We start from the raw sequence: 27940 nt of genomic DNA on the forward strand, positions 1-27940 counted from the left end.
AGATTTGTCCTCCCAACTCCGGACACCTGCAGCACAAACTGCAAACAGTCTCTCAGCGGTCAGTCAGCACCGTAATATTATAACACTACTAATACACACTATTGTACATTCTCTTCTTCCAAAATCCAAACGTCTCGACTTCTTCTTTCTTTGTTGAAGCAGTCTTTTTCGGCGGCAATCATGGGAGAAAGAAGAAACAGGAAAATGCATTATGCAATATGCAGGCGACGCCACCAACTTACAAGCTCCTCTTCCTGTTTACAAGCTCTACTTTTTACGCTTTATTTGTAGGATATATATAATTAATTTGGTTTGTTTGGATAGCGTATTATTTGAAATAATCACTGTATCACTTTTTATGATGTGATGTATATGAGATAAAAAAATATAAAAAATTAGATTAAAAAATGTGTTTATGATACAAGTAAAATATTATTTGGGATAATTTCACGGTCCAAACGAACAAAGTCTAGCATTAGTTAGGGGCAAGACGAACCAGAAGAAACGCGTAACATTGCTGTCAAAAAATTCCCCAGGGGAATTAGTTGTCAGAATTGGAGTGCCAGGTTCTCTTGCAAACTTTTGACTCTAACCGTTTCCATTAGCATATCTTCCATTACTGTGAAGAGATGGATAGATTGACCGTCGTTTTGTACGTGGATCGATCCCTCTTTTTTTCTTTTTCCTTTTTTTTGGCCAAAATCCCTCTTTGTTTCTTTCTTTCCGTGACGTTATTAAGGTGAAATGTTGGGAGTCATTTGACATGATACATTGGGAATTTTCTCTTTTTTGCGTTGAGAAATATTTATTGTAGATGAAGAGAAAGAATGAAAGAAAGATATACGCGTAGAAGTTTTACTTCCAATTTCTCCAAAAACGTGACGTATCCCACAAACTAAAGAGTCCAACTCACCGACCAACCCAAATAAGCCACAGAGACAGAGACAGATGGGAGTTGGCAGCAGTCCAAAGTTTGGTTCCGACTAAATCTAAACCACATCAAATAAGTCTGTGAGGTTAATCTTTGACTCCTACTTCCCTACCTACTTACTTCTCCAGGCCCTGCCCAAAGCAGCGAAAGTGAAAGAGAGTTGTAGACGGCCTTACGTATGGCTCCTCCAGCCTCAACCCAATTCAAAATCCAGACCGACCAGAATCGTCATCAAAGCCTCAAGGACAGCCACTTCCAAGCCCAATAGCATATTCACGTTTAAAACCCAAAAAAAAAAAAAAAAAAAAAAAAAAGAGGCAGAAAGAGAGAGGGCAAGCCGTTCATACACATGGAACACAATGAATGATAATTCTCCGTTATTTGAATCCACCAACACTGTACAAAAACAAACGACTGGCCTTCTATTCTACTGAAAGAATAGCTTAAAGAAACACCGGCAAAGGAAGCAACCAAAAAATGGCATCATCAATCTATCTTCGCTGTATTTACATTCTATCTTCGCTCTGTATCTACTGCAGCCATGGTTTGATAATCCATGGAAGCAGACAGCAAAGATGCTTTGTCAAAGGCTCTTGTACTAAACACACTAACACTGTCTCAATAGTCGGATGAAGTTAGGCTCCTCCTCTGGAGAAGGGAACTGAGGATCGAGCAGCATCTGCTATACTAGAGTCAGCAGGAACAAAAGTTGGAGGTGCAGGTAGATCAGATGGAAGCAGTGAACAGGGGATGATGCAAAAGAAGTCTGAGGGTTGCTCCTCCTATTTTCTTCTGAGCTTGGCGTGGATTTAGTTCCTACACCAGCAGCAACAGCTGGCGGCACACTGCTTGAGTTTCTTGGTATGGATGCAGTTGATTCCTCAACATCATCATAACCTGCATGAGGACCATAGACTTATTCTACGAATGAACAAAGCATTGTTTTTTTTTAAAAAAAAAATAAAATTACCGTTGTTATTTTTTAACAAATGAACAAAAGCATTTGTGCAGTTGCGAACTGAAATCTCATCTGTAGCAAGGGACTCACAGTCAAACTTCTTCCATCCCAGCACAAGTTTTTCTCGGTCGAAGACTACACGGTAGCCAGTCATAAAGTTTTCTGCACGGAAATACAAGTAAATGCAGCATATCACGCCATAGATTATAACATGAAAAAAAAAAAATTTGCTCATAGAACACAATAGAAGCTGCCTTTTACAATTCAAGATTACAAAGGAACAGCTATATAATTGGAAAAAGCAATGTTAAGATTTAACTGTCATGAATAACTTCATTCTTCCTCCCCCAGCCACTAACATTTGAAGACTTGCAATATTATCTCAACAATTTGTCTCTCCACAACTAATTCAAATTTGTACAAAATGAGCATTCTCTGAATCAAAGATACATAATATCTTCTGGTTCCAGCGAGAAAGCAAATGAACAATATGCAACAGGTGTCCAGGGTCATGAGTTTCACCCTGGCACTCAACTTTTTAACAGACAAGTCTTGTAAGAAATATCTAACCTCTCCAAATATGCATGAAACTAGTCGAACCGATTTTTCCATGCCATCATTTGATGTTAAAACTGAGAAACTCAAATGATGGGAATAGAAATTTTCGAAACTTCCAAAAGACATAGATTACCACTCACGTCCAATTATATTGAAGTCTTGACTCTTGACAACAGCAAGGCAATATATAAGTTGATGCTGCAAAACGCAAGCAAAACAGAAGTCAATATAACTGGATGGTTAAGAAAAGTTAGATTTAATAATTAGGAGAAGCAATAGATTTGTGATCCTACCTGAGTGGAGATGACAATGATTGGATCATACACAACATACTGACCACCACCTTTAAGAGTTAAGCTAATAGTAGGAATCAAACTAGTGTTTGCGTCAGGACTGTTCATCATAGTGCAGAAAAAACAAACAAACAATAGATATGATTATGCTGCTAGAAAGTGAAAAGAAAATTGACCAAAAAAGACCAGCTATAAATTTGATCATGACCTCATATCATAACAATACTCAAATGGGATCCTTGCATCAGGTAGGTGGCGCTTATCTCGTGCTTGTAAATGGAACTGAAAAACAAAAAGTATACATGAGCCGTATTCTTGACATAAAAAATAAGACTTAGTGGTTCTATGATTTGAGATCTTACGTTTTCCAAAATCATTGAATAGGCAGGGTCAACAAGATACGTGAAAGAGGTTCCAGAATCAAAAAGAGCTGTAAATTCTGAATCAATGAGAGCAGTTCCCACACGAATTTGGACAACGCTGATATTGTAAGTTGGGCTGTGAAGCAGTTTCAGGCAAAAAGACAGATTTTTTAAGCGATTAAGATTGCAAAGGCAAAAGAAAGGAGAAAATATCCGAAAAGAATGAAAATTACCACTTACTGTAAGGGATTCACGTTGAATGGAGTCTCTTCCTGATCAAGGCTTCCCTTATCTCCAAAGTTGATCCTTCCAGTGCCATCATGGCCAAAACACATAGAGAAAGAATCAGCTGTATAACCTTTTTGCGATAAAATGCTAGGAACTGATATCTTCTCCAAGCCAAGCCCAAACAGACCATTTGGAGCTGCCACATCTAGAAAAGATCCAGTTTGAACCTGTCCACAACTGCAGTGAATTTATAGATATTCTCAGTATGTGTTTGAAATCATAAGCAACAAAAGGGAAATGTTCACCTTGCATGCCATGACGAAACTAAGTAACAAGAAGTTCTAAAATATTTTAGTTTGAGAATTGTAGCAACACTCTCACCAAAAAGAAAATTAAGTTTGAGTCAAACTGCAACTGCTGAGATGCATGGCATGGACAGATATGGAGCTTACAGATCAAAGTACAAGGACTTGAATTAAAAAGCACTCTCATCTGTAAATAAGTTTTGAATTATAAACTAAGAGGTGGAAAAAGGTAATGTCGTATTGTATTAGCTATTAATTCCCACCAAAATCTAGAAACTTACCCAAAAATTATGTATGCCTGAACATGTCCTTCATGGTCATCTTCACTTTTCAAGTGTATAATGTCCTCCACTAGTATTCCAGAAGTTGAAGTTTCAGATGAGACATAGGATACAGAGTAAGGGCAACGACTAGAAGTATCAAGACAATCAGCCTGGTGTGAGCAAAAATGGTTGTTGCAAGTAACTGTCTTGCTTGTCAATGACCCATTTAGGTTGTATATGCTAAGCTCAAAATCCTGCAGCAAGGAACTAAGCTAGTTGAAGATAATCAGAAGTCGTTTGATGAGTTAGCAATATCTATGCAAGACGTTAACAGAAATCAATGACTGCATGCTGATTTTAACAATCAAGAATGGAATTTTGTAATAATGCTGACGACTAGCAATGAGGAGGGGTGAGGGTTGAGGATAAAGAAATTTCTAATCAGAAAGCAGCATCCATGCCAAATGGTGCAGCTCACGTTAATGTCGGAGATTCCGCATTGAATTTATTCAAAGAGTTATTTTTGCTTCATTTGGGAACGCATCTTTTGCCTTACCATATTAATGTATATCTGTAGGAAGTAAAAATTCCTTCTTGTCAAAAGAACATGAGATAAAAGAAAACAGATTCAAAGACCTAGATCTCCATAAACCTCATTCTCTTAGTACAGCAAGAGAGCTAAGTTAAGACTCCAACAGGAAATGGACCATCAACATTGTAGAGATGGATAACATGCCTGCCCATATACATACAGAGCTGCAACATTGTGCAGAAGATTAAAGCTAACGGCGTTATCAACACCTACACAAGAACATGATTACATGGGTGAATTTCGGTTACAATTAATACTAGAGATCCACAGCCTACTTCACATTCCAATTTAGTCCATCGTCACGAGTACTTATTGCATTCTTTCCTCCAATAATTTTTGCCATATAACCACTGATTCCTTTCCCTTTCTTAAAACTTTACCATTTCCAAGCTTGTCATTGTCAGCAGAATTAAGAGAAACACCCTATTATGTATTTTGATAAAAGAACTAAATAAGTAGTAGGAGACAAAATTAACAAGAAAAGATAATACTTACTGGGCTATGAAGTGGATCAGCAATAGATGCACATCTCCCACATTCACAAGGCACCCAAAATAAGTCACTCCCAGTATCCAACGCCACCATAAACTTCATGCCAGGTGTCCCTACTGTCACTGTAGTATAATGCAAACTGCCCAAAACAACACGAGAAGGAAAAGGAAAATAAACAAAAACCCATGAAAAGGAGAGCAATTAAAAAATCAAGAATCCAAAGAAAGGGAAGAAAAGAAAACACTACAATCCCAATAAATTTAAAAAAAATTGATCTTTATTACAATCCTAAAGAGCTGATCCGAAAAGTTGAGTTGCCGTCAGAAAAAGTGAGAAGTCCATCAGATTCTGATAAACGCCGGCCCCTTAGTAGCCTGTCATGGTTAGCCAGCTGTTGATAGTACTCTACACTGCCCTTAGTAGGCCAGCTTTGGACCATGAAGTTCTTGCCAGTTTTCTGGGACCATTTCTTGATGGGTTCAGAGAATCGGTGGTGCATTTCCAGAGTGAAAATGTGGGCATTTGAGCATTGAAGAAGTAGCCAAAAACAAAGCAATGTGAGCAAGAAAATGAAGAAAGATGACATTTTTCTTGGTGAGTTTTGATAAAGATTTGCATAGGATGAATGGAAGTTAAAACTTGAACAATAATGGATCGGGGAATTATTGTTTTGCTGACGACAAGAAAAGGGTTAGGTACAGAGACAGAAGAGAAGAGGTGCAGCGAGTGCATTAAATGGGAAAAGAGGAAGAGGAAGAGGAAGGGTGGTAGTTTGGTAGGGGTTCATGGGGCGTTTTACTTTTTCACAGTTAAGGAAGATGGTGTTGGAGGGAAATTGGCTTCAAGCACAAGTCTTTAATGCGGTGAGATCCTCAGCCCAACTAGCAAATCACTTTTCTCTTTTTCCTTCGTACCGGGATTTTTTTCCTTTTTTGGTACTGGGCTTTCTTTGTTCTCTTCTTGAATTTTTTTGCATTGTGGTTTCCCGGGGGGTATGGATTGGATTGTGGTTATTTTCAATATGACAAATGGTAAATGGTTACTTCTGAATAGTATACACAAGCTATCCCTGTGGCAGCCTCAACATTCTACAAATCCTTTTCTTTTTCTTTTTTGGGTGGGGGATTAAGACAAAAGTCCATGTATGGCTGCATAGAAAGTAAACATGCTCCCCCATGTGACAAATTTGCTACTAATAGAATTTATCGGGTGATTTTTTTTTTTGACATAATTTATCTATGAGGATTTCTGCTACCTAACACTTGAATAATAAATACCTTGAGAGGTTTTGTGAGGTCCGTCCAAGTACTCATACCTACAGGTCTAGTTGTTATCTCTGAACAAAGCATGGTAAGCAACTAGCTAGAATTATTGTGCGGATCGAGTACGGGCTGTTGCTGCATTTTGCTCTTTGCAAGAAAACTGGCTTAAGTTCTTCCCATTCGTTGCTTTTTCTTTTCGCTGCCAGATAAAGATGGAGTTAAATTTCCGCGACACAATTAGCTTTACAAAAATCAGGCCACTTTAGCTTTACTCCAGATGCCTCAAATGCTAGCACGTACCAAACAACATTCAAGATATTTGATCTGCATTGTTTGATGGACAAATGGGATGTAATCACGAAAAGGAACTAAAAATAAAAATAATTGCCACGTGCTTTACATACAACCGAATCAACTTACCTGAGCAGTAAAATGCCCCTTAGTAATAGTATATATACTTCGAATAAGAATACATTTCACCCTCATCAGCTATCGCATATATTTACATAGGAAAGCTCACAATTTTGACAGTCCACGCTAACTCTAAGCCAATACTACAAAAAGAACCCTCAAAACGGGTTGTCTCAACCGAAAAGAACTCATTTTCCTTGTCTGATGTCATCCACCAAAATTTCAGGCTCTCATGCTGGAGAGGCAGAGGTGAAACCGAATCGATCAGGCAGTTTTGTTCTGGTTAATGGAGAATAATGCTCCATCTGATGAACGAACTGTACATCATGAACCAAAGGGTTACTGGTTCTGCCCGGAGGAGATCCCGAGTAGAAGGAAAGTGAGCATCCATTACTGCACAAAGATTCTCCCTCATCCCTTGTCTGCAATTTACAGCATTGATAACGTCAAGAAGCTATTAAAGGAAGTATGCATATAACGGCATGAATATTGTCATTGAGGACATTAACAACCATACCTTTTCGGTTGTAATCATGCTGAGAGTTCCACTTCTTCCATCAGAATTCATTTGACTGATATTGCAGAATGCAGATTAAAAACAAGAAAACAAGAATAAGTGCAATGTCAAGTTGTCAACTAAGAAAAACTCTGATCAGCTCTAACAAGAATAAGCTCTAACCAACCTCTGACTGTTGCATCCTAAGGTCCTGAGAAATTCAGGAACAGAAGATCCAAGCCGGCGAGGCTTTGGACAGAGGGGAGGATTGTTGCATCCGTAGCCAAGCCTGGTCTCGGCACCTGTATCAACAACATTGCTTTTAACTGATAAGTGATGCATCTGCGTCCCTTACAAAATGAGGAAAATTAAATCCGCGTCACAAGTGATAATGGACCGCTTTTATAACTCTTCTTAATTATTTATAACTCGTTGAAGCCGAGAAGAAGAGGACACAAGTTTAACAATTTAAAGATTAACCACATGTTTATCATCAGAGTGAGAGAAATGCTAGTGGGATGAGTGATTCAGCGCAGCGCAGTCACAGTGGGAGTTGGGACGACAGATGTTATTTCTGGAAAGGGAGAAAATGCTTTGCTTGGCCGAGAATAGATGTAGGGTTGGGCTTTTGTGCTCCTCTTTTTTCTCCATTTCTTGTCTGGCATAAAATTGATTTAGTCCACGCAATCCATGATTGAAGTTTTCTTCTACAACTCCGACGATTAGGTGTCATTTTCTAAGCTTGACTCGCGTAGGACAATATTCGAAGTGCCTGTTTTACAGGTGATGTTAGCGTGCAAAGCAAACTTTGCGAGTAATCTGTTGCTCTGTAGAATGACTATCTGATCTCATGTATTCCGATTATTTTTCAGTTTTGAGGATCGCAGAATCGAAATATACTGGGGTACCAATATTGCCAGTAATTGTTCTCTTCATGCAGAAGACTGAGATAATGACAGAAGGAATAAAAAAATTCTTTATAATCCGAAGCGATCAAGCTATCCCTTTGGAATTTTCGTTCTTGACTAACTGTTTCCTACATCTCAACAACTAGTTCTAATGAACTCCCTAGTTCCTCCAGGCAACCTCTCGAATAATAATTCCTCATGCTCTCCATATCTTCCAGACGAAAGCAACAAAAATTAACATGAACCTACAATGGTAGCTTTGGCCTCTGTCTCGCTTTTGCTTTGTTTTACACCTGCACTCCACCAGCACTTGTTCAATCTACCTTTCAAAGTAAAATCGCGTTACCAAAAAAACTTCTACCATTTAGCAATATCAAAAGCACCAATGGTCACTCGTAAACCACCATAAGAGTGAATCCATCTTTAGAGACATAATTTAAAAGAATCTCCTCCTAAACCCACGATCTAAATGCTGTTACCCACCATGTCAGATCAGATTAAAAGGCTTTACCTTTCAAAAAACCAGTGCTTAGGTGTGATATTTTGTCCAGAAATAAAAACATATGAAGGTATACCACATCAAACATCGGCCATATTACACAACACGCATGGAAGCAGATCATGAACAGATAAATGTATCTACAGATATACCACGACCAATATCAGCTTAATGCCAAAAAATTATATTAACAACTGGTGTTATGAGTTATAAGTATCCCATTCAAAAGTAGGCTTCGACAAAACTTCATAATCTATGGGACCATCAATGATGTTGTCAACAGTCTGTATGCCTTGCAATAAGGCTGGCTGTACACCTTCATTATCAGAGGGTAAAAGCTTATACATTACTAACAACCCGAGAGTGAATATGGCCTGCAGCTTTGTGGAATCCCCGTGAACTGAGAAGAAGAGTAGCATCGAGAGAAGAAACAAATCAACACAAAACCGCATTACAAACAAAACAGTATCCATCAACCTCCCATCATTACCAGCCGGAAAACCTCGCACCCTGTAGACAAATAGGAAGTTGTACTTGTCTACCACATATCTGTAACCAAAATATATAGCTCCCACCGGAACCACAAGGGGAGCAAAGGAGGAATATATGAGGGTCAGGGCAAATATTGTGAGGTTGAACGCATAGTATTGTGCAAAATCAAAAGTTCGCTTAGGCATGGGTGAGGTTCTGCTAACAGGAGGGTATTCAGACATGTCTTGACCTGGTGAATTAACACCGTTCAAAGCAGAATGTTGTAAATATCCATTATTGCTTGTCATTACCCCAGCTGCAGCTTCAGAAATCAGAGGCCTCTCCAAACTTTCAATGTCATGATTTTCCAGTTCACTTTGCTCCGGAACCAGCTGGAGCATATCATTCTTTCTGAACTTCCGGAGCATCTTCTTAATTGAAGGTACTGGAGCCAGTAAATCAAAGGATATTCCCAAGAAAGTGCTTGTAATAAGAAATGCAAGTGATGAAAGGCAAGATCTTGAAAGAAAAGAGGCACTCATATATTGTTCAATCCTTTTGCAATCTTCCCCATCCAAGTAACATCGTCCCATCTTCAAAATAGCGCTCTCCAGTGATGACTCAACTAGACCCCTTAGAAGAATGAGGTTTACCAAGAAAAAGCAAACCATCTTCAAGAGCGCAGCTCTTTGCTCCCCAGACACGGTCAAATGCCGCTCAAATTTGGAAAGATAAGAAAGAACAGATGGGATCACAATATACATGCTGACAAAAATAAGTACATTGGGCAGAAACTGGAAGATTAAGGATGCAAGCCAGCTTGAACTCTGCACCCAAGCCAGCCAAGTCTCAGCATGATCCACAGCTTCTGCATTAATAATCCGTGCTGCGCTGCTAATGCCACTAAGTATAGCAAGTGGAGAACTGCAGAACAGAAGTAGCAATAACAGGCATGTGTTCACAATCACTCTACGCAATCTTAGAGACAGTTTTGATGAACCCAAGTTATTCCAATAAATATCACTTGCCAGTGGAGCTCTCTCTACCTTCCACTGGTTCCTTTGAAGTTGTAACTCTGTAATGGAAAAGAATCTTCCAAACCGTCTTCTCTTTTCATTTCGAAGATCCTGAACTGCCTTATTAGCTGCATAGACATCTTTAAACACCACAAAAGCAACACCAGCACCCCTTGCTCGGCCATCTTTATAAGCTGCCATCTCCATTTCCAAATCTGCCCTAAACTCTTGCAACTTTCTCAATCTCTCCTCATCAGAAAACCCCAGAGCGCCCATAGCCCGATACCACAAATCTACCACTCTCCTCCACAACAAACATATCTTCTCCCACAATCCCCTTCCATTCCCTGCATCCTCATATTCCTCTACCTCATCCAGAAATCCTCTTGACTCGATCCTTGCCACCAACTTTGAAATATCATCCCTAACCTTCACTAAGTCCGAAGCTAAATCATCTAATGCACACAAATCCATCGGAACAATAACTTCATACACCTTCCCTGGATACTTATGCTGAAAGTATTCCACCAATGGGGTCTTATCAAAGCCCAAAGTTGTTGGCAACCCATGTATCATTATAGTAAATATTGCACTCGAATTTGCACCAGGGTCACTAGGATTACCATGCCCATCTCGCAACCTCGTGACTTTCAATCTTTTTTCAATCTCATTCACACCATAATGCACCAAAAAAACAACAATTACAACAAAAATAAGGTGAACCCAGAGCAAAGGCGAACCTTTTTCGATATGATTAATGGTGGTTTTCGAGAATTCGTCTCCCAAAGAAGCCTTTCCAGCGTAAATATTGATTGGAAGCATGACGGAGATGGCCAGCACAGCGAGGGAAAGGAGTAGGGCAGAGCTGCCACCTTCAATAAGGAGAAATTGAGCTGCATCAGCGCCACAGTGGCGGGCGATCTCTCGGCCGGTGGCGTGCCAGGCGGCGAGGAGCTTAGAAACGATGGCGGTGGGGCCGGGCATGCGGCGGTGGTCGCTTCGGAGCTTAATTAAGATGAAGATGAGGAGACACGTTAAGGCTCCGATGGCGGAAATGTTAACTAAGTATTGGATGTTCCCGTACCATGCCGTATCGTAATCAAAGTCTCCGTCGCCCCCGGAGGCGGACGGTGGAAGTGATGGGACGGTGTAATTGGTCATCGTGGCGATGACCGACTGCTAATGTTCAGCCGGTGACACGGAAATTAATGGCAAGAATTCTGGGTTTCTTTAGGAGTTCATGATCAAGGACTATTTTGAGAGAATTTGGATGGATCGAGTTGAGGAAGATTGGGAATTTGATCCATTTAGGATTTAGGGTTTGGGTTTTAGCATCTGTTCAGTTCTCTTGGTCGAATACGCCACTGGGAGAGAAAGGGGTCAGCCGGAAATCTGTCTGGAGGTTTAATTACGAGGAAACCTATCTGGAGATGGAGTATCATACACTCGATTCGTTAACGAATCAAACCGCCTCAACCGAGTAGTACTATCTACTCGCTAGTGATGAGGACAGTTTTTTCCCCTTTTAGTGCAACGAAATTGGAATTGGGAAAGCTAACAATTAATCTTGTTTTGGATTGGCATTTTTCCTTAAAAGATTTTTTACGTTTTCATGGAATCATTTTTTCAGTCTTGTTTTATTTCACATGTATTAAATCATTACAATGCAATTTCTTACAAAACTCTTTTTTTTAAAAAAAAATGACAGTCCAGGCGAGTTGATGGAGTTACTTAGGAGCGTCCAAATTTATTCTTATTTTGTTATTCAGATAAAATTGCACTTAAACTTAGTTTAATGATTAGATTAGTTGACTAGTTACTCAATTTTATTTGCACACAACATTATAAATCTCAACCTAATACCCTTCTAGTTAAGCTTTACAAAAAATTAGGGGGAAAAGATGAATGTGGAAAACTTTTACTCCATGCGAGAATCTTTTATGTTGTTATTCGGAAGGAACCCAACTCAGTTCATAGAAGATTTGGATCCAAAATGCTGATGAGTTTTATGTGTCTTAACTTATTATATGAGAGTAATGTTTGAACTGCTCAAACCCTTTCATGTTTTATACTAACAGAAGATTAGCCTCAAACATTCTCAATTGTTGCTATATCCTATTCTCCCAAATCTTAATTAAGGCTCGTCTCGTCTGCATCATGTTCTGAGGGTACAAGACATAAAAGTGGGAGTCGTCTGCAAAAGTTTAAAATTCTTATATAAAAGTGCGGATAATGTCAATTTTTTATGTCTAATGTGACAGCATTCTTTACTGGGTTGGACCTTTTGATCAGCGGTAACTTGTCCGTGTAATCAGATGGTATAAGGCCAGACTCAGGCAGAGAGAAGGAATGACCAGACCCAGCTAAATTGATAAGCCCACTAGTTTTGTTTTTTCTTTTTTTTCCGCAACGATAGTTGTTGTATTGCTTTCAAAAGATGTACAATTGCGAGCAAAGACTCGAGTTAACTTTACATTCAGTGTTCTTGACATTGAGAAAACAAGAGTTCCTCGTCTAAAGTGATGCCCAAGGCATCGTTGCTAATCTTAGAGTTTAAGTGATACTTATCATTTTTAACTAGACAAAAAGAGCACATATGAAACAACCCTCTTAACTGAGCAATATCTTCCACCAAAGTAATTAGGCTGAACTCTTTCACTTGATTTTCAAAGTTTAAACTATTCTTTTTCCTCCTCCGTCGTAAGGTTTGAACTTTAAAACCTTTGGATAATCATTTCGAGACAATCATCTCGACAGAATCACCGTCCTCTAATTTGATAGTACCTCTTTGTTAGTCTTATAAAGGGACAGAGGGGAAAAAAAAAGGATTTAAGAGTCAAATTAAAAATTTTACCATTACCTTGCTAGCGGTCTTATAAGTTAGATTGGGTCTTAAAGACAACCTATGATACTACTTGTTGCATTTCAGACTTCATAATACAGTTTTTATCATTGGTTCCTACCACCATTAAGGAGCTCTCTGGGTAATTGCATAAAAATTTGATAATTTACTCTCTCTAGACTTCACCTTGCATTTTACTTTATGTTTTTGCCTTTCGTGCTTGTTATACTTTCGGATATGCAAAGCAAAAGTTTGGACACTTAAAGTAAAATAGATTGTTACAGTAAAATATTTCAAAAACACCTCAAAAATAGCTAATTCAAACGAAGCGTTTGTGTTTTCATTAATATGCTACTACTATATTTACGCATGTATGTACAAATTAATCGTCATCAACGTGCAATCGAACACTTAAAGCAGCCTAGTCAAGAATGTTGTTTGTGGTTGTACTCTCCAAATGTGCAAGACATTGAGAAAGATCCCATCTCATAATTATCCATAACAGTTGATGCACAAGTAATACTTATATTGAGGCTACCCCAAACTTCTGGGAAGCAAGATCTGAGGGCCATATCTATGACCAGAGGAATCGTGCAAATTTTTGTAAATGATCCTTGAAAATCCATGCTTCAAGAATTCCGGTTCTTTGAGTTTGATATTATCAGTGTCCATCTGATGATAACCATCTGGTCCCCTGGCCCTACAGTCATAGAATTCCAGATTCGTCGTTCTATTTGGACATGCAATTCTATTTAGTTGGCCATCACCCCAACTTGCACCTCAAATTGCTACAGCAAAGGCATCGGATGGAAGAGTTTATGGACCAGACAGATTTTTAACTTCAGGAATTAAGTGATATTCTGACCAAAGAAAGGACCTAAGTGAGAATTGTGAGTTCTTGCATCATGTTCTCTAAAGACTTGTGATCAGAGCACTGTATATCTGGAGTCACTTTTTTCACAACAACTTGTGTAATTCAGGGGTAGAGGATCTAATATTTTCATCTCGAAAATGCCGTTATACTGCTAGAACGATGCCTTGGATACACAAATGACGTGCTTTTACATAACCATACTTCTTTTACATATTCTCCATGCATGGTAATGTCTGATGACAGTTTCAAAGTACTCAAAACAGGAAGAATCCTCGACCTTTTCTTTTTTTTTCCCCCCCTTATTTGTTCGGTAGCTAGATTCGGTTGGCCGGATTTTTGTCAAAGTGATTATGGATTTAAGACTGCTGACGGGAGTGCATTTCAGTATATATTCCAAAGAGGTTGCGTTGAAATTGGGCTAGTTTCAGCTCATTTATCACGTTCAACATTTGCGATGATCAATTTATCGTCTCTTTTCTTCTCTCCGAAGAAAACGAAGTCTCCTACGTTAATTAGTGATTGACTCCTTTATCACTCCAGGATCGATGTCAACATAAACAATTACTACTTGGTAAGAGGTAACGCGGGGCGGGAGCATCTAGCCGGCCTGCAAAACCCTTCACAGGCAAAGCACTTCATCAGATAAAGCCGTTTGCAAAAGTTTATAAGTCCACGGTCAGAGAGAATGCTGCTGCGGCCAGGCTCCACACTGCTATCTGGTGGGGTGTTCCCTTTCGGGAGTCAAGATTGGTTTAAAGTCTATAAGGCCGGCGGCATTATTATTTGGCCCTATCATTTTCTTTCTGTTTTGTTTAGGTAATTCTGTCACAGGATGGCTGAGATGCTCTGATTTGCTGATGGAATGAACTCGTACGGATATTAAATTACTAATTGATGTGCATGGGATGCAAGAGGAAGAAAACCAGGTACTGAACGGAAAAATCAGTCTATTAGACCAAAGATTATTCCGAATTCCATATTCATGCTGGAATTATGTCTATTTGGGGAAGCACTTACCTGTATTTCTTTATCTGGACAAATAGAAGACTTTTCTCGTACCACCTTAATATGTCATCAACATGAAAGTCCTAAATTTTTTCTCAAACTTTTCCAACCGGAAAGTCTTAACCTCCGAATTACATTTGAGTTGATTCATTTATTAACAGGTTTTAGCCGGGGTAGGCCAGATTGATGTGGTGATGAATCTTTCAAGTTCTTGCCAAAGTTGGTTACGGTCAAAATGTAGCCATCTATATTAGACAAGTCAATTTCTTGACATCCTCAATAATTCCCAATTAACCGGTGCATGTGTATTGGACTATCATTCAAATATCTAATTTATGCTTAAAAACACTGTTCTTGGTTCTTATATGTTGTCAGAAGAATTGCAAAATCACCCTTTAGTGATGCATACAAAATTAGTTTCATGCTTTAGAATTGATATTAGTAAAGATCACGAGAGCTTTTGGTTAAGAGTCTGAGTCATGAAGAGTTGCTGTATGAAATATCTTATAAAGAACCACAAAGAATTTAGAAGTGACAAATCAATTAGCACATCCTAGGATTCTCTCATATCACCTTAATTGTTTGCTAAGAAAAAGAAAATAGAAAAGAAAGAGTTTTTCTAATGAGTAATTATAAGTATCATCGCTTTTCTCATCGTCATTGATCATAATATCAACGCACAAAGAGAGATTTAGTGCTCTACTTAGGTGTCGGTTAAGAAATCAAATTCTTTAACTTGCATTCTAAAAAATCCAAACTTTGCTGAAAAGTTTGCCAATACGAGCGTAGGCATCCATCTGAGTTGGTAATAGTTTAGTCTCCTCCGAAATTTCCTTGGACCTCTTTAGGTTCCCCACTCCCCTTAATATAGAATAGAAGTAGGTGTATAATATATTCTATCATGTCTAAAAAAAAAAATCATCATAATATCACTTCTTACATATACCAATAATTTGGCGATCAGTTTCCCTTTTCTAACCTTATAGAGTAATGATGTGGCATTATTTTTATTCAACAAAAATAATATTATTGAAATTTAAAATGTCTATATTCAGACCGTTTGATAACTAAAAATTTAATATTTAAATGAATTAAGTGGTACTGAATTTTCTAGACAAAACTTGCTCCTAAAATTAAGTGATAAGCTATTCACTTATCACTGAATATAATATGCACTCAAATGTATTAGATTTTATTGACCTTGGTCGATCAATCCTTGGTTTTGATGATTAACAAACTAAAATGTAGATTTGGGCTAATGTTTTTATGTGAGCAATTTGTTAGAACAGATTCTTGTGGCACAAAAGAAGAAGCAAAAACAGGGCACTCATGTGGGACGTCCGAAAGGAAGCTATCGGACGTCCGAAAGGATGAAGAACATCAAGAAGGAAACTCTGTCGGACGCTTGTGAGGAAGCATCGGACGTCCGGAAGGATCGGACGCACGCATCGGACGCACATCGATCGCATCGGACGTCCGAGAAATTTCGCAAAGATTTGATGACTCTCTGACGACGTTCGGACGCATGGTTCGGACGTCCGACAGGTGGTTTGGACGCAGGGTTCGGACGTTCGACAGGTGGTTCGGACGTCCGACAGGCCAACGGCTAGTTTTGACAGCATTTAATATTTGACCGTTGGAGAGCCTTTTGGAGCCATTTCTCACCTTTTATAAACACCCCAAAGCACAAGAAGAAAAAAGACTTTTGCCAACACAAAATACAAGCTTACAAGTGAGATTTTTGAGTAGAAAGATTCTTTGTTGGTTGTATAAGGGGTTGGGGAAGTTGGGTTGTGAGGTTGCTCAAGTGAAGGTTATTCTCTAGGAGGAGTAAAACCTTGGTGAAGGTGAACCTATCACTTGAAGTGGTAAAACCTTGGTGAAGGTTGCCTCATTTGTATAAAATAGTTCTTAATTGGGTGAGTGATCTTTCAAGTGTAGGCTGTTGAGGGTTAACTAGAATTGTTGTAAAACTCCTTGGCTCAACCAAAGTGTGTTTGAGGTGAGGAAGGAGTGAGCCTTCACTTGTACATCTTGGTTAGCATCGCCATCAATTGAAGAGGCTATTGGTTTGATATTTGGTTTACATTTCTTATCCTTTCTCTTTAATTAAGTTTTCTTTATTGTGCTTAAATTTGATATATCTTTGTGCATCATTGTGAATTTGTTTGTACTCATTGGGTTGCACCGGGCACTTACAGATTTAATATTTAACAATTTAATAACTTAATAGATTCAAATTTCAGATTTTAGACTTTAATTTTATCAAAAACACCCTTAGATACTTCCTATTAAGCATGCATTAAGGTTTGAAATTTACAAGTTTCTTAATTAGAGCCTTGCTAATAATTTGATTATCCTCTATTTTGCTACACGAAGTGCCAAACCCTCCATTTTTTTTCTCCAAACACGTTTTTCGTATACAAAAAAAATAAAGACTAAATCGGAGTATTGTGTAAAAAATACATCACGGTGACGTGAAAAGCGATGATGCAAATCATTAACGGTTTCTAAAAAGATAACACACACTTAAATTCGTATTCAACTTATTATGTAAATACATGTACTAACAATTATTATTAGTTTGAAGTTGATTAGAAGCAAGCACTTCAACACATGATAATATCAATTGTCAGCACTAATTTTCAAATGGAAACTCCCATTTTCAATTGACCAATTGAATTTTCAACACATGATAATATCAATAGTCCATGTATCTATTATAATTAGTAGTAAAAGGATGAATATTCTGCCAAAATTCTAAAAGCCAAATCGAGTAGTACTAGTGTCAAAGGGGGAAAAAAGGGATAATAGTAGTACGTTTCTGGGATACTATCTACTTAAGAAACCGGGGCCAGAATAATCCGAGAGTCAACTAAAGTGTCAAAAAGTGATGGTCCACATAATAAAGTTGAAAATTTGGTACGTACAATAAGTAGTCAGCATTGGAAAACGGGCCGGGCAACGCATCCTTGGCTGGAATCCGCGTTTGACTTGATAATTATTAGGGGGAGTACATATTTGGCTTTAGGCTTCGTTTGGGAGTGGAGGATTTGGAGAGAAAAGAAAGGGAAAGAAGAGAAAGTTAGCTTTTCTTTCATTTGTTAGTTTTTAGTAGGAAAGAAAAAAAGGGAAATGGAATGATTTAAGAGGATGAATAGTATGTAAAATTTTTCCTTTCAAATTGGAGAGAAATGGAGAGAAAGTTGGAAGAAGCTTATGAAAGTTTTTTAAAATATCCATTTTATCCTTAAAAATGTCTTGAACAAATATTTAATGACTTTCATATTCAAAATCATTCCACTAATTCTCAAAACTCCCAAACAATATAACAATCCCTTCTCTTCTCTTCTCTTCTCTCATAACTTAAGTTTTCCCTTCTTTTCTTTTCTATCATAAACTCCCAAACTTAGCCTTAAGCGGGTATTTATGGGCTGGGCTCAGCCTGTGTAGTTGGTGGTGTACTAGAAGGCTCTTTTATGAGCTGTGGTCAAGTCCAAAACTACGTAAATCGTCCATGGCAGCAGCCCGAAAGGTGGAGCCACAAGCCAGCCAGGCAACTTTCCATTTTTGGAAACTATCATCTTAGTACTTAATTTTACTCATATCTCATCGTACTTGGTCAAGTAATTTGTTAACACAGTCGGGTAACTGGCTTTCATATTTGTTCTCCTTTTTTACCCCCTTTATTTTACAGCTGTAACTAAGAGGAAAATAGATTTTTGGACGACCAGATAATATATACAGTTAATTTGGATCATTACATGGTCCAAAATAAAACGATTATGTTTAATGGTACAATTATATAAGGGAATAGGTAACTAGGTGAGTTTATAATTTAGGTATAGTAACCTCAAAAAACTTTTAAAAAATTTTAAACTATACACTTTAAAATATTTAAAAAAAACACACTTCAAAAATTTTTTAAAAAACTTCTACGGTAAGTTACAGTAAAATTTTAAACAAACACCCAAAAAACTCACTTGTCAAACGGGGCCTATACTTAACTCTGGGGTTTATAGCTAGGTATTTCTTAAAAAAAGAGTATAAAAACTAAAAAGAGCTCACCATTGAGGATTTTGTCTGAAATAAATTGATGAACCAATGTTTCGCATGAGAAACTGGCATAACATTAGACAACACGTGTAAGTAGATTGAAATTTCATATTTTAATTTTAAGCCAGAGAGAGACCCTGCCTTCTCCAATCCTATATCTTGGATGATCTATATTTGGAGGGGTTGACTTGGATGTTGCATAAACATGTTGAGAGGTTAGTTAAGATTATCATCCTATAAAGTTAAATGAGATGTAGATTAACAGATCGAATAATTAACTATCATAGGATAGTTAACTATCATAGGAATCTTACCAAGTACATAGTAATTAATTGACACCATTTATATCGACAGTTCATCTTTGTTCACAGTTCATCACAAAATGCGTAAACAACAACAGATCAGTTTTTTTTTTCTTCTTTGATTTTGCTGCTTGATTGCTTGCTTCCTCGATCTTGCCCCTTTTCTATTTGTTTTTCCTCACTTTTTTGTTTTGGGAATATTGTGAATTACACAAAAATATGCTTCCTTTATTATACACTTGGAATAGAAATAGGTTGCGCACAAGGAACTGTTAAAGCACGTAGGGTGTCCTGCCAAGTTGCAAAAATTTGCAAGTAGGTTATGACGTAAAAAGTGCAAGTTCAGGCGTGAAACAAGACGGATATGTGTCAATATCTCAAGAGGATCCAATTGTAAATGGTAGAGTGTCGTTTCGCAATTCTTCGTTTTCCCAAAAGATGGGGAAAGCATACTCAAACGACGACAATACTGTTAAACTTCATTATTATAGGAGCTTAAGAAGGAAAAGGTAGGAGCTTAAGAAATTTGGACTCACCTAAAGAATGCTTTTGTGCTTAACCACCATGTTTTTATGCACGACAATCATAGACAAAATCCCTTTATCATTCCATTTAAGATGGACAAAAACATAACATCACTTCGAAGGATTCGATGTCTATTAGAATTTGAGACAATCATTTCGCTCTTCTTTTTCCTTTCTCTCTAGCAGGGAAGAAGGATGAAATTTCAAAAGCAGTGAAGTTAAGAGGAATTTGAATCTAAAATCTCTAAATCTCGAGATTTCAACCTTCATTATTAAATTGAGACTTTCTCAACCAAACAATAATATCCTTCTTCTCCTTTATGTGCCATTTGCACGTCTTTAGCCGCCCTTAATTACTAGTTTACATAGATATGAATCCATTAGTGGCATCAGCAATTTAACAAGGAGATTAAATGAAACGTCTCAATTTGTTGGGCCAAAATTTACTTTATCTTAGCTTTAATTTTATAGTTGAAAGCATCGAGCATCTTACAATCTTTTGTTGATGTCTAGAATGATCACAAGGTTGCAGCATATACCATGATCAATTTAATTCAATAATGCATTCGGTTAGAATCCAATAAATATGCTCATTTGATTGTCATCTTATTCAAAGGTGGGATAATCACTGAAAAGCAAAGAACATTAAATGTATGCAACTACATGCTAGCTGGTTTTTCCAATGTTAGCTGGTTTGGCTCCGTTTGGATTAACTGTTTTTTGAGGTGTTTTTGAAAAATTTTGCTGTAGTAGAATTTTTAGATTATATTTTGGGATATTTTCAGAAAGTATTTTGGAATATTTAAGAGTAGAAGAGTTTATAGAATATATTTTGAGATATTTTTTAAAATTTTAAAAAAATTTAAACTAATTTTTAGATTACCTTTTAGAGTATCTTTAAAAAAATTTTATTATATTTGAAAAACTAGTTTTTGAAAAACACTCCAATCCAATTCTTTATCCGCGCATATCCAATTATAGAATGTGTTATATCATTATTATATTTTCTTTTCAAATAATCTTCTGTCCAAATAGGCATAATGAACAAAAGGTTGAGTAAACATCTTGAAGTTTTCCTTGCTCATGTGGTTCCTTAGCCAGCTCAAAGCAAAGGTGAGCAAGGCGAAAATGAATGCAAATGTTCTTTGAAAAAAAGAAAAGAAAAGAAAAGAAATCTCTGTTAAAAGAAAAGAAAAGAAAGAAAGGCCAAGGTAAGAAAGTAGACAGACCCTCCTCAATCATTTATCACTAACTCTGAGAGTGGTGGCTTTTTTTTTCCCAAAACTTGAGAAACAACTGAATTTGATGATTTACCTTCATTTGCCAAAATTGAAAAAGAGGATAAAATGCAGTTGCCAATTGAACTTCTTATCTTAATAAATCAAGTAATCAACTTTCTCCATCAACTTCTTGAGTTTGTTTCTGTACAAGGACTGAGTTTTCCTGTCTGGGTCATCATGTGTGGAGGTGGAGCCCATGGCAACAGCCCACACAGCCATCAATTTTTTCTTTTTGTTTTGTTGGTTTTCTTTTTTTTTTTTTTTTTTTTTTACTAATGAATAATATATTTTGAGGTTTTTGTCTGCTGAGTTTTTACAACACTCCAATAGGAAACAAAAACAAGATTAATACTGCAACACTTGGCTTGGTTTGTTCAGTCAGTAATTCTACTAATAAAAACACGCACTCTGATTGAGAAAGAAAACTCCTTTATCTACTTCTACTTATTCCTCTCATCTCTCTCTTTCTTGTTAGTTCTTCATCATCAACTGAACCCACAGGAAATCCAAGGGAAAGAGAGAGGAAAATAATAAAGCGCTTTTGTCCAGAAGCAAATAGGAAGCTAAATTTCTGATATTTTATCTATGCAATTGTGCATATTTGTACAGAAAGGTGATTTGAGGGATCTATAGATCTAACCCTTTTACAAGCGTATGAATTGCTCTACATCTTTCAGATCTCCATCCTTTTCAGTTGGTATTGTTCAATAGCTGACCAGGAAAGACCACAACATAGGCCTAACCAAACTGTGAGTATTCTCTCGTTATACTGTTTTAAAGTTCAAATTTTTTAAAGAAAAGGCTGTGAGCTTTATTTGTGACTGGTTTTGTTTAATTTGCTGATACCGTTCAATTTTGTTTGTGGATGGTTTTGGGTTTTAATATGGGTTCAGTTCTCTGACCAAAACATTGTCTGCTCCGATGGACTGTATTGGGTAGATTTGACCCCTAGTTTTAGCTTCAATTGGTGGTTCTATTTCTATATTGTCTTCAAATCAAGAAGGTGCTAGGATATCGGTCGGGCCTATTTTCCTTTTTTGAGAATTAAGGAAGACGATTTTTTCGGTTTCTAAAAAGTTTTGTCCTATTGTGCTGATGTGTTTTGTCTAAATTTACCTATAAAGCCATCATGTTTAATCAATTGTATGGTCTTGGAATTAATATCAGTTCGTTGTCAATTGATATGTTTGTGGGGTTATTTGGTGTTATCAATCATTTTGCAGGTGTGGCAAATACTTCTAAGAGCTTGTTAGATATTGTACTCTTTGCATCCAATTAGGATGTTGAAGAATTGGTGGTAAGCAGGGCTGAAATGAGGGATGTTATCAAGGTTGATAGAATTTCTAAAGGCCTGCTGCCGGCCCTCTTCAGACCGATGTGCACACTCAGGTTCGGACACTGCAGGCCGGCAAGATGGGCTTCTTTGGTACAAAGACACTGGACAGCACTTAATTGGTGACTTCTCAATGGCGGTTGTCCAGGCCAATAATTTGCTTGAGGATCAAAGCCAGATTGAATCAGGTTCATTGAGTTTGCTTGATTCTGGTCCCTATGGAACATTTGTTGGAGTATATGATGGTCATGGAGGGCCTGAGACATCGCGATACATCAACGATCACCTATTTCAGCATCTGAAAAGTAAGTGACCTATGTAAGAAACATAACTGGATTTGTTGATTGCTAGCGTGTTTGGGTAGTAGATTATTTGGGATAATTTTGTGAAAAAAATACTATAGCACTTTTTTGATATGATGTATGTGAGATAAAAAGATGGTTGGAAAATGCGTTGATGCAAGCAAATAAAATTTAGATGGTTGGAAAATTAATGCTTTTTGTCGTAACTTTAGCAAATTAATGCAAGCTAAATAAAATTTAGCAAATAATATTGGGTCTCGGAAAAAGATGGTTGGAAAATTAATGCTTTTTGTCCTACCTTTAGTTCCATGTGTCTTGGAACGTATGAAGCATATTTAAAGGATTCACTTAAAATGATTGCTTTTGTTGTGAGTGTTGACACATGTATTCTTGCTCATATGATTGCTTTTGTCATGACTTGTATTCTCAAAACAGCCTTTCAACATTGATTTTTGTTAACTTGTGCTATTTAGGGTTTGCCTCAGAGCAAAGTTCCATGTCAGTGGATGTAATTCGGAAAGCATTTCAAGCAACAGAAGAGGGATTTCTGTCAGTAGTTTCAAAAAATTGGCCAATGAAACCACAGATGGCCGCTGTTGGATCTTGTTGCCTGGTTGGTGTTATATGTGGTGGGACCCTATACATCGCCAACCTTGGTGACTCTAGGGCAGTATTGGGGAGGGTTGTCAGGGCAACTGGAGAAGTTCTTGCCATCCAGCTATCTAATGAACATAATGCAAGCATAGAGTCTGTCAGACAGGAATTGCATGCAATGCATCCAGATGACTCTCATATAGTTGTTCTCAAGCATAATGTATGGCGTGTAAAGGGTTTGATACAGGTAAAGTCCGGGCATAAGTGGCAGTAAATGTGTGTCGTTTACCACGTTCTATTGTGGCATAGAGTGCGTATTTCATTTCTTCTCATTGCCAACCGATGTTGTCTAATACTAGAGATCACTAACTTCTCATTGGCCTTTTCTTGAAAAGATAAATGAAGCTATAGCTGACTTGTAAAAATTTTGTTATTGTTTTGCTTAATGCATCCCAATAATAGTTTGTCTTTCTAGTTATCTCGTTTATGAGCAAGAGGAGAATTAGTTGTGCCTTTTGGATGTTTTCATCAGCTTCCTGTGTCTTTCAGGTTTCCTATAGAAAATTGTCAATAGACACAAGGCAACAGAAAACATAACTCTTCTGATAGCATTACCGGTCATATATCTCCATTACAATGTCAGGTGGTAGAGATGACATTGGATCTCCTTTGGCTGCTATAGGTTTCTCATTAAAGTAAATGTATAAAAGAGGAAAAAGGAGGCTGTTTAAGTCCATAGCTCAATCAAAGTTAATGAAAGTAAATCAGCAGAGCCAACCTGAACCACTGAGCTTCATAAAAAGCTATCGCTTCTGTTTCAGATGAAACTTGTTTGAGTAGTTTCTGATTTGTTTTTGCTATTTTGGCCATCAAAATTCAGCTTGTTTTGTGTAGAGCAATCAATTTGTCACTCTAAATATAGTAAGCTAGTGCCACATGGTTTCTGTGTCCAGCAATGACATTATATACATCGCATGCATGGTGAATCTTCTTAAAATAGAAGTCATGTTCGAAAAGCCTCTAAGAAGTTATGCATGATGGATCCTATTTACCATAATTTATTAATCAAATCTTACCTAATTTTATCACATTGAATGTACCAAAGTGCTTGAATCCTCATTTTGAGAGAAAGGTCTTTGAAGAAAGAAAGAAAGGAGTAAAGACAGAACACATACAATATGGTCTGCTTTTGAGAATCCTTAGGCATTTTCCTTTTATTTACTTGCTTCTCTGTCCATCGCAGTTCTTAACCCATCCAGACATGCTGGATGAAATCCCATTTCTTTGTAATTTATTAATTTGACAATAGCAGTTTTTTTTGTACATTTTTTTATCAGATGCTCAAGTTTTTTAGTGTTTTCATATTGACATACTGTTTTTTTTCTGCATGGTTTTCTCATTTTGGGCTCACAATATAGCTGCGAAATGAGAAAAAAAAAAAGAAGCAAAATTTTGTTTAGATGGAAAGTATTTGAAAGGCCTAAGTTTTAAATTTCTAATAGCTCCATTTGTCAAGAGTCCTTTTCAGGAACATGCACTTTTTAATCTCTGATGTATCTACCCTGTACTTTGTTGTTATGAAATGTATAGTAAATTGTAGCTGTCAACGTGCATTATTTTCTGGGTTGTACATTATGATTCCCTACAAGTTATGCTTTCCTAACTGTCAAAATTTAATTATTGTAGGTTTCAAGATCAATTGGTGATGTGTATCTTAAAAGGGCGGAATTCAATAGGGAGCCCTTATATGCTAAGTTTCGTCTCCGAGAACCTTTCAAAAGGCCTATATTAAGCTCTGAACCAGCAATAACTGTTCATGAACTCCAGCCACATGATCAGTTTCTCATATTTGCTTCTGATGGTCTCTGGGAACACCTAAGCAATCAGGAGGCAGTGGATATAGTGCAAAATCATCCCCGCAGCGTAAGATCTTGAGCCTACATGTCTATCTAGCATATATGTTTTTATTTCCCTCAAAAACTGGACTAATTTCTCATCCACAATAGGAAATCAAATGAGTCTTGAATATTTAGTTTGAAGAAGTTGTGTTTCCCCATTGCAGTAAGATTTTGACATTTAAAGGTTCCGGGTCCAAAATTGTGGGTTCTATAGATTACAAAAGAAGATCAGTTTGTTTACCTATGTACTCATTTGCGTTGTTCTTTCTTGTGTGCAATTTAAAAGTTCTGGCTCTGTTTGGATTCCTCATTTTTTGAAACAAATTTTTCATATACAATGCTACAGTAATACACAAACAAAAACAACTCCAAAAACACCTCACATCCATACAATATATCAAAAACAACTCCAAATATATAAAAAAATAAAATCTACACCATTTTCTTCTTCCATCTATCACCACCACCATCCCCTATCTCCTCTTTCCTCTCCCTCTCTCTTCCTCCTCTCTTACTGTTCCCTTCCCCTTTCTCACCACACCCCACTGCTCCCCTTCCCAAAAATCTGGCCTCGATCCGGGTGAGGCATGGCTGGAAAAGGGAAGAGAAGGGGAAGGAAGGAGGGGAGGAAAAAAACGGAGGAAGAAGATGGGAGGAGGGGAGGAGGAGGAAGAAAGAGAGGGAGGAGGAAGAGGGAGGGGGAATAAAGAGAGGGAGGAGAAGGGAAAGGGTGGTGGGTGGTGATGGTAATTTTTAAAAAATACCAAAAAAATTTTTAAACTTTAAAAATACTCCAAAATATATCCCAAAAACACCTTCAAAAACATCTACAGTAAAAAGTTTTTCATATACAATGTTATAGTAAAATATTTCAAAAACACTCTTGTAATGCATGGTCTCGTGACTTTGGTGCTTGATTAGCATAACCTTGTTATGTCCAATCCATTGTTCTGTATCATAAGTTTGACCTCCAACCTGTGTTTTTAAACTCGGACCGGACAGGGCAGTCGAACCGGGAACCGAACAAGTGTCCGGTCCGAGTTACTCTAAAAAATCAGGTGTATAAAAACTCAGTCAAAAACTGGATTTGACCGGCAAACCGGATGAACCGGTTTGATGTCAAGGGTTTTTTTTTTTTTTTTTTGAAAAGGTCAACATTTTCAATATTATGTTTTGGCCCCTAGGTTGTTAAAAATTATGAATATATCTCAAATATTTCATACTTTATAATTGTTGTTCTAAAGTTTGGTGTTATTTTTCAATCAAATCCATAATTTTAATTCTAAACTTGTTAATGTTCATTTAATAATATAAATTGCTACTTGATCATTCTAATTTCTTTGTATTTTCTTATTAAATATATTTGAAACATCAAATATATATGAATATACATTTATTAATATTAACATACTCTTAAGGATTTTACATATAATATTTTAATTTTTAAATAATTTTTAGTTATGACATTATCCGGTTCAACCCGAATCGAACCCGATCTAACCCATTGACTCCTAAGCTCGACCAAGTCGATGGCCGGTCCGACTCTGAAAACATAGCCTCCAACAGCCTCAGAATGCATTTTTAAACCAAAAAGCTTCTCAGCCAGTGCATGTAAATGCATTTTTTTTCTGCCTGTTTTGGTTCTATTTGATTATATTTATTGCTGCATAAGAAAGCAAGTTTTGCATTTTGCATCAGGGGTCCCAAAACCTTAGGGTGTGCATTGTGGGTAAGGGCAGAGGTAGGGTGTTTAATTCTTGGTTAATCCTTGAGAGCAAGTCGAATCCCAGTTTGGTAAGGATGGATGCGTTTAGTGAACCCTACAGTTCCCAGCTGCTGGTTTTCAACTGGAAATTGAAAACAGAAAAGCAAATGAGTAAATTCATATTTATTGACCTCCAGCTTGTTTAATTATCAGAGAGGAATTTTTGTACTTGAAAAGTTTAATAGATAGATTTGCAAACATTTCAAAGCTTGTTGAGTGTCTTATTATTTATTATAAAATTATCATTTTTTTTGGGAGGGGAGGGGTTGGATAGAAGCTTAGAGACGTGGGAGTGTCGAAATGGGAATCCGTTGCTATTGGTTGAGATCCATGGTCTGTATGAACTCTCTGAACCTGAGCCTTGGGATAAGAGAGTTGCATGAAAAGCGTGAGATTGTGTCTATCAACTGATTTTTCATTCATGCAGGGTATTGCTCGGAAGCTGGTAAAGGCTGCATTGCAAGAAGCAGCCAAGAAAAGAGAGATGAGGTACTCTGACCTGAAGAAGATAGATCGTGGAGTTCGACGGCATTTTCATGATGACATTACGGTCATAGTTGTTTTCCTAGATTCGAATCTTGTGAGTAGAGCCAGCACTTTGAGAGGCCCCACGTTGTCCCTAAGAGGTGGTGGTATCAACGTGCCGGCGAAAGCTTTGGCTCCAACACAACTCGGTAGTGCATGAAATCTACATCTGTTGTATACTCTGCTGTGTCCTTCTGGAACTTCATGTGACCATCTTATGGTAGATTAAGAGAGACTGGAGAAGGTGCGGCACTAATTTAATTTTTACCCCCCGTGTAAAATTGTAACGTTGACTTGGAACTGGTGTTTTGTTTAGTTTATGATCAGTAAAAAAGAGTGAAAGGATAAGGAAGTAAAGGAGACCTTGAAATTTACTGTAGAGATTCTTTCTTGAGGATTATCGTTTCAGCTTATATTCATTTTCCTTCCCTTGCCCGCCTCTTTTTTGAAGTGTATCATGTAAATGGTGTAAAACTGAATCCTCTTGAAATCAAAAGATTGTTTGTCTTGTTACAGCTTGTGATTCATCATCTCAGATGACAAAGTTATGGTTACTGTAGCCTTAGGGGACTACAACTGCATGTACCTCGTAATA

The 27940-nt window shown here is 37.4% G+C and overlaps 4 protein-coding genes across 5 annotated transcripts; 1 reads left to right on the forward strand and 3 right to left on the reverse strand.

Annotated features, from left to right (window-relative positions):
• Positions 1-1256: 1256 nt before the first annotated feature.
• On the reverse strand, positions 1257-5762 carry LOC113778035 (aspartyl protease family protein 1). The gene is made up of 10 exons (XM_027323283.1): positions 5267-5762; positions 4986-5121; positions 3917-4152; positions 3343-3567; positions 3103-3238; positions 2949-3022; positions 2741-2840; positions 2588-2645; positions 1980-2051; positions 1257-1828 (listed from the first exon to the last, which is right to left on the reverse strand). The coding sequence occupies exons 1-10, from the start codon at positions 5566-5568 to the stop codon at positions 1614-1616; spliced, it is 1554 nt and encodes a 517-aa protein (XP_027179084.1). The 5' UTR covers positions 5569-5762; the 3' UTR covers positions 1257-1613.
• Positions 5763-6687: 925 nt separating this feature from the next.
• On the reverse strand, positions 6688-7822 carry LOC113778110. The gene is made up of 3 exons (XM_027323388.1): positions 7339-7822; positions 7173-7227; positions 6688-7077 (listed from the first exon to the last, which is right to left on the reverse strand). Exons 1-3 carry the CDS (start codon positions 7491-7493, stop codon positions 6886-6888), a joined length of 402 nt encoding a protein of 133 aa, XP_027179189.1. The 5' UTR covers positions 7494-7822; the 3' UTR covers positions 6688-6885.
• Positions 7823-8668: 846 nt separating this feature from the next.
• On the reverse strand, positions 8669-11518 carry LOC113778109 (CSC1-like protein At4g35870). The gene has a single exon (XM_027323386.1). The coding sequence runs from the start codon at positions 11204-11206 to the stop codon at positions 8759-8761; it is 2448 nt and encodes an 815-aa protein (XP_027179187.1). The 5' UTR covers positions 11207-11518; the 3' UTR covers positions 8669-8758.
• Positions 11519-21278: 9760 nt separating this feature from the next.
• Positions 21279-27860, forward strand: LOC113777701 (probable protein phosphatase 2C 46). 2 transcript variants are annotated; one of them, XM_027322870.1, is made up of 5 exons: positions 21279-21677; positions 22152-22566; positions 23049-23404; positions 24844-25080; positions 27248-27860. In XM_027322870.1, the coding sequence occupies exons 2-5, from the start codon at positions 22248-22250 to the stop codon at positions 27503-27505; spliced, it is 1170 nt and encodes a 389-aa protein (XP_027178671.1). In that variant the 5' UTR covers positions 21279-21677; positions 22152-22247; the 3' UTR covers positions 27506-27860. The 2 variants fall into 2 exon arrangements, with proteins under 2 accessions (XP_027178671.1, XP_027178670.1); XM_027322869.1 differs by having other exon boundaries at positions 21280-21677; positions 23037-23404.
• The last annotated feature ends 80 nt before the right edge of the window (positions 27861-27940 follow it).

This window comes from Coffea eugenioides, chromosome 7 (genome assembly GCF_003713205.1).
Source record: "Coffea eugenioides isolate CCC68of chromosome 7, Ceug_1.0, whole genome shotgun sequence".
Taxonomy (NCBI): Eukaryota; Viridiplantae; Streptophyta; class Magnoliopsida; order Gentianales; family Rubiaceae; genus Coffea; species Coffea eugenioides.

Coding starts and splice junctions, on each gene's coding strand:
- LOC113778035 (XM_027323283.1), bottom strand. CDS start 5,568: ATGTCATCTTTCTTCATTTTCTTGCTCACATTGCTTTGTTTTTGGCTA. Junction 3,568..3,916: donor CAGGCATACATAATTTTTGG/GTAAGTTTCTAG, acceptor AATTCACTGCAG/TTGTGGACAGGTTCAAACTG. Junction 3,239..3,342: donor TTCAACGTGAATCCCTTACA/GTAAGTGGTAAT, acceptor ACTGCTTCACAG/CCCAACTTACAATATCAGCG.
- LOC113778110 (XM_027323388.1), bottom strand. CDS start 7,493: ATGCATCACTTATCAGTTAAAAGCAATGTTGTTGATACAGGTGCCGAG. Junction 7,228..7,338: donor TTAGGATGCAACAGTCAGAG/GTTGGTTAGAGC, acceptor CTGCAATATCAG/TCAAATGAATTCTGATGGAA. Junction 7,078..7,172: donor GCATGATTACAACCGAAAAG/GTATGGTTGTTA, acceptor TGTAAATTGCAG/ACAAGGGATGAGGGAGAATC.
- LOC113778109 (XM_027323386.1), bottom strand. CDS start 11,206: ATGACCAATTACACCGTCCCATCACTTCCACCGTCCGCCTCCGGGGGC.
- LOC113777701 (XM_027322869.1), top strand. CDS start 22,248: ATGTTATCAAGGTTGATAGAATTTCTAAAGGCCTGCTGCCGGCCCTCT. Junction 22,567..23,036: donor CCTATTTCAGCATCTGAAAA/GTAAGTGACCTA, acceptor TGTGCTATTTAG/GGTTTGCCTCAGAGCAAAGT. Junction 25,081..27,247: donor TGCAAAATCATCCCCGCAGC/GTAAGATCTTGA, acceptor TCATTCATGCAG/GGTATTGCTCGGAAGCTGGT.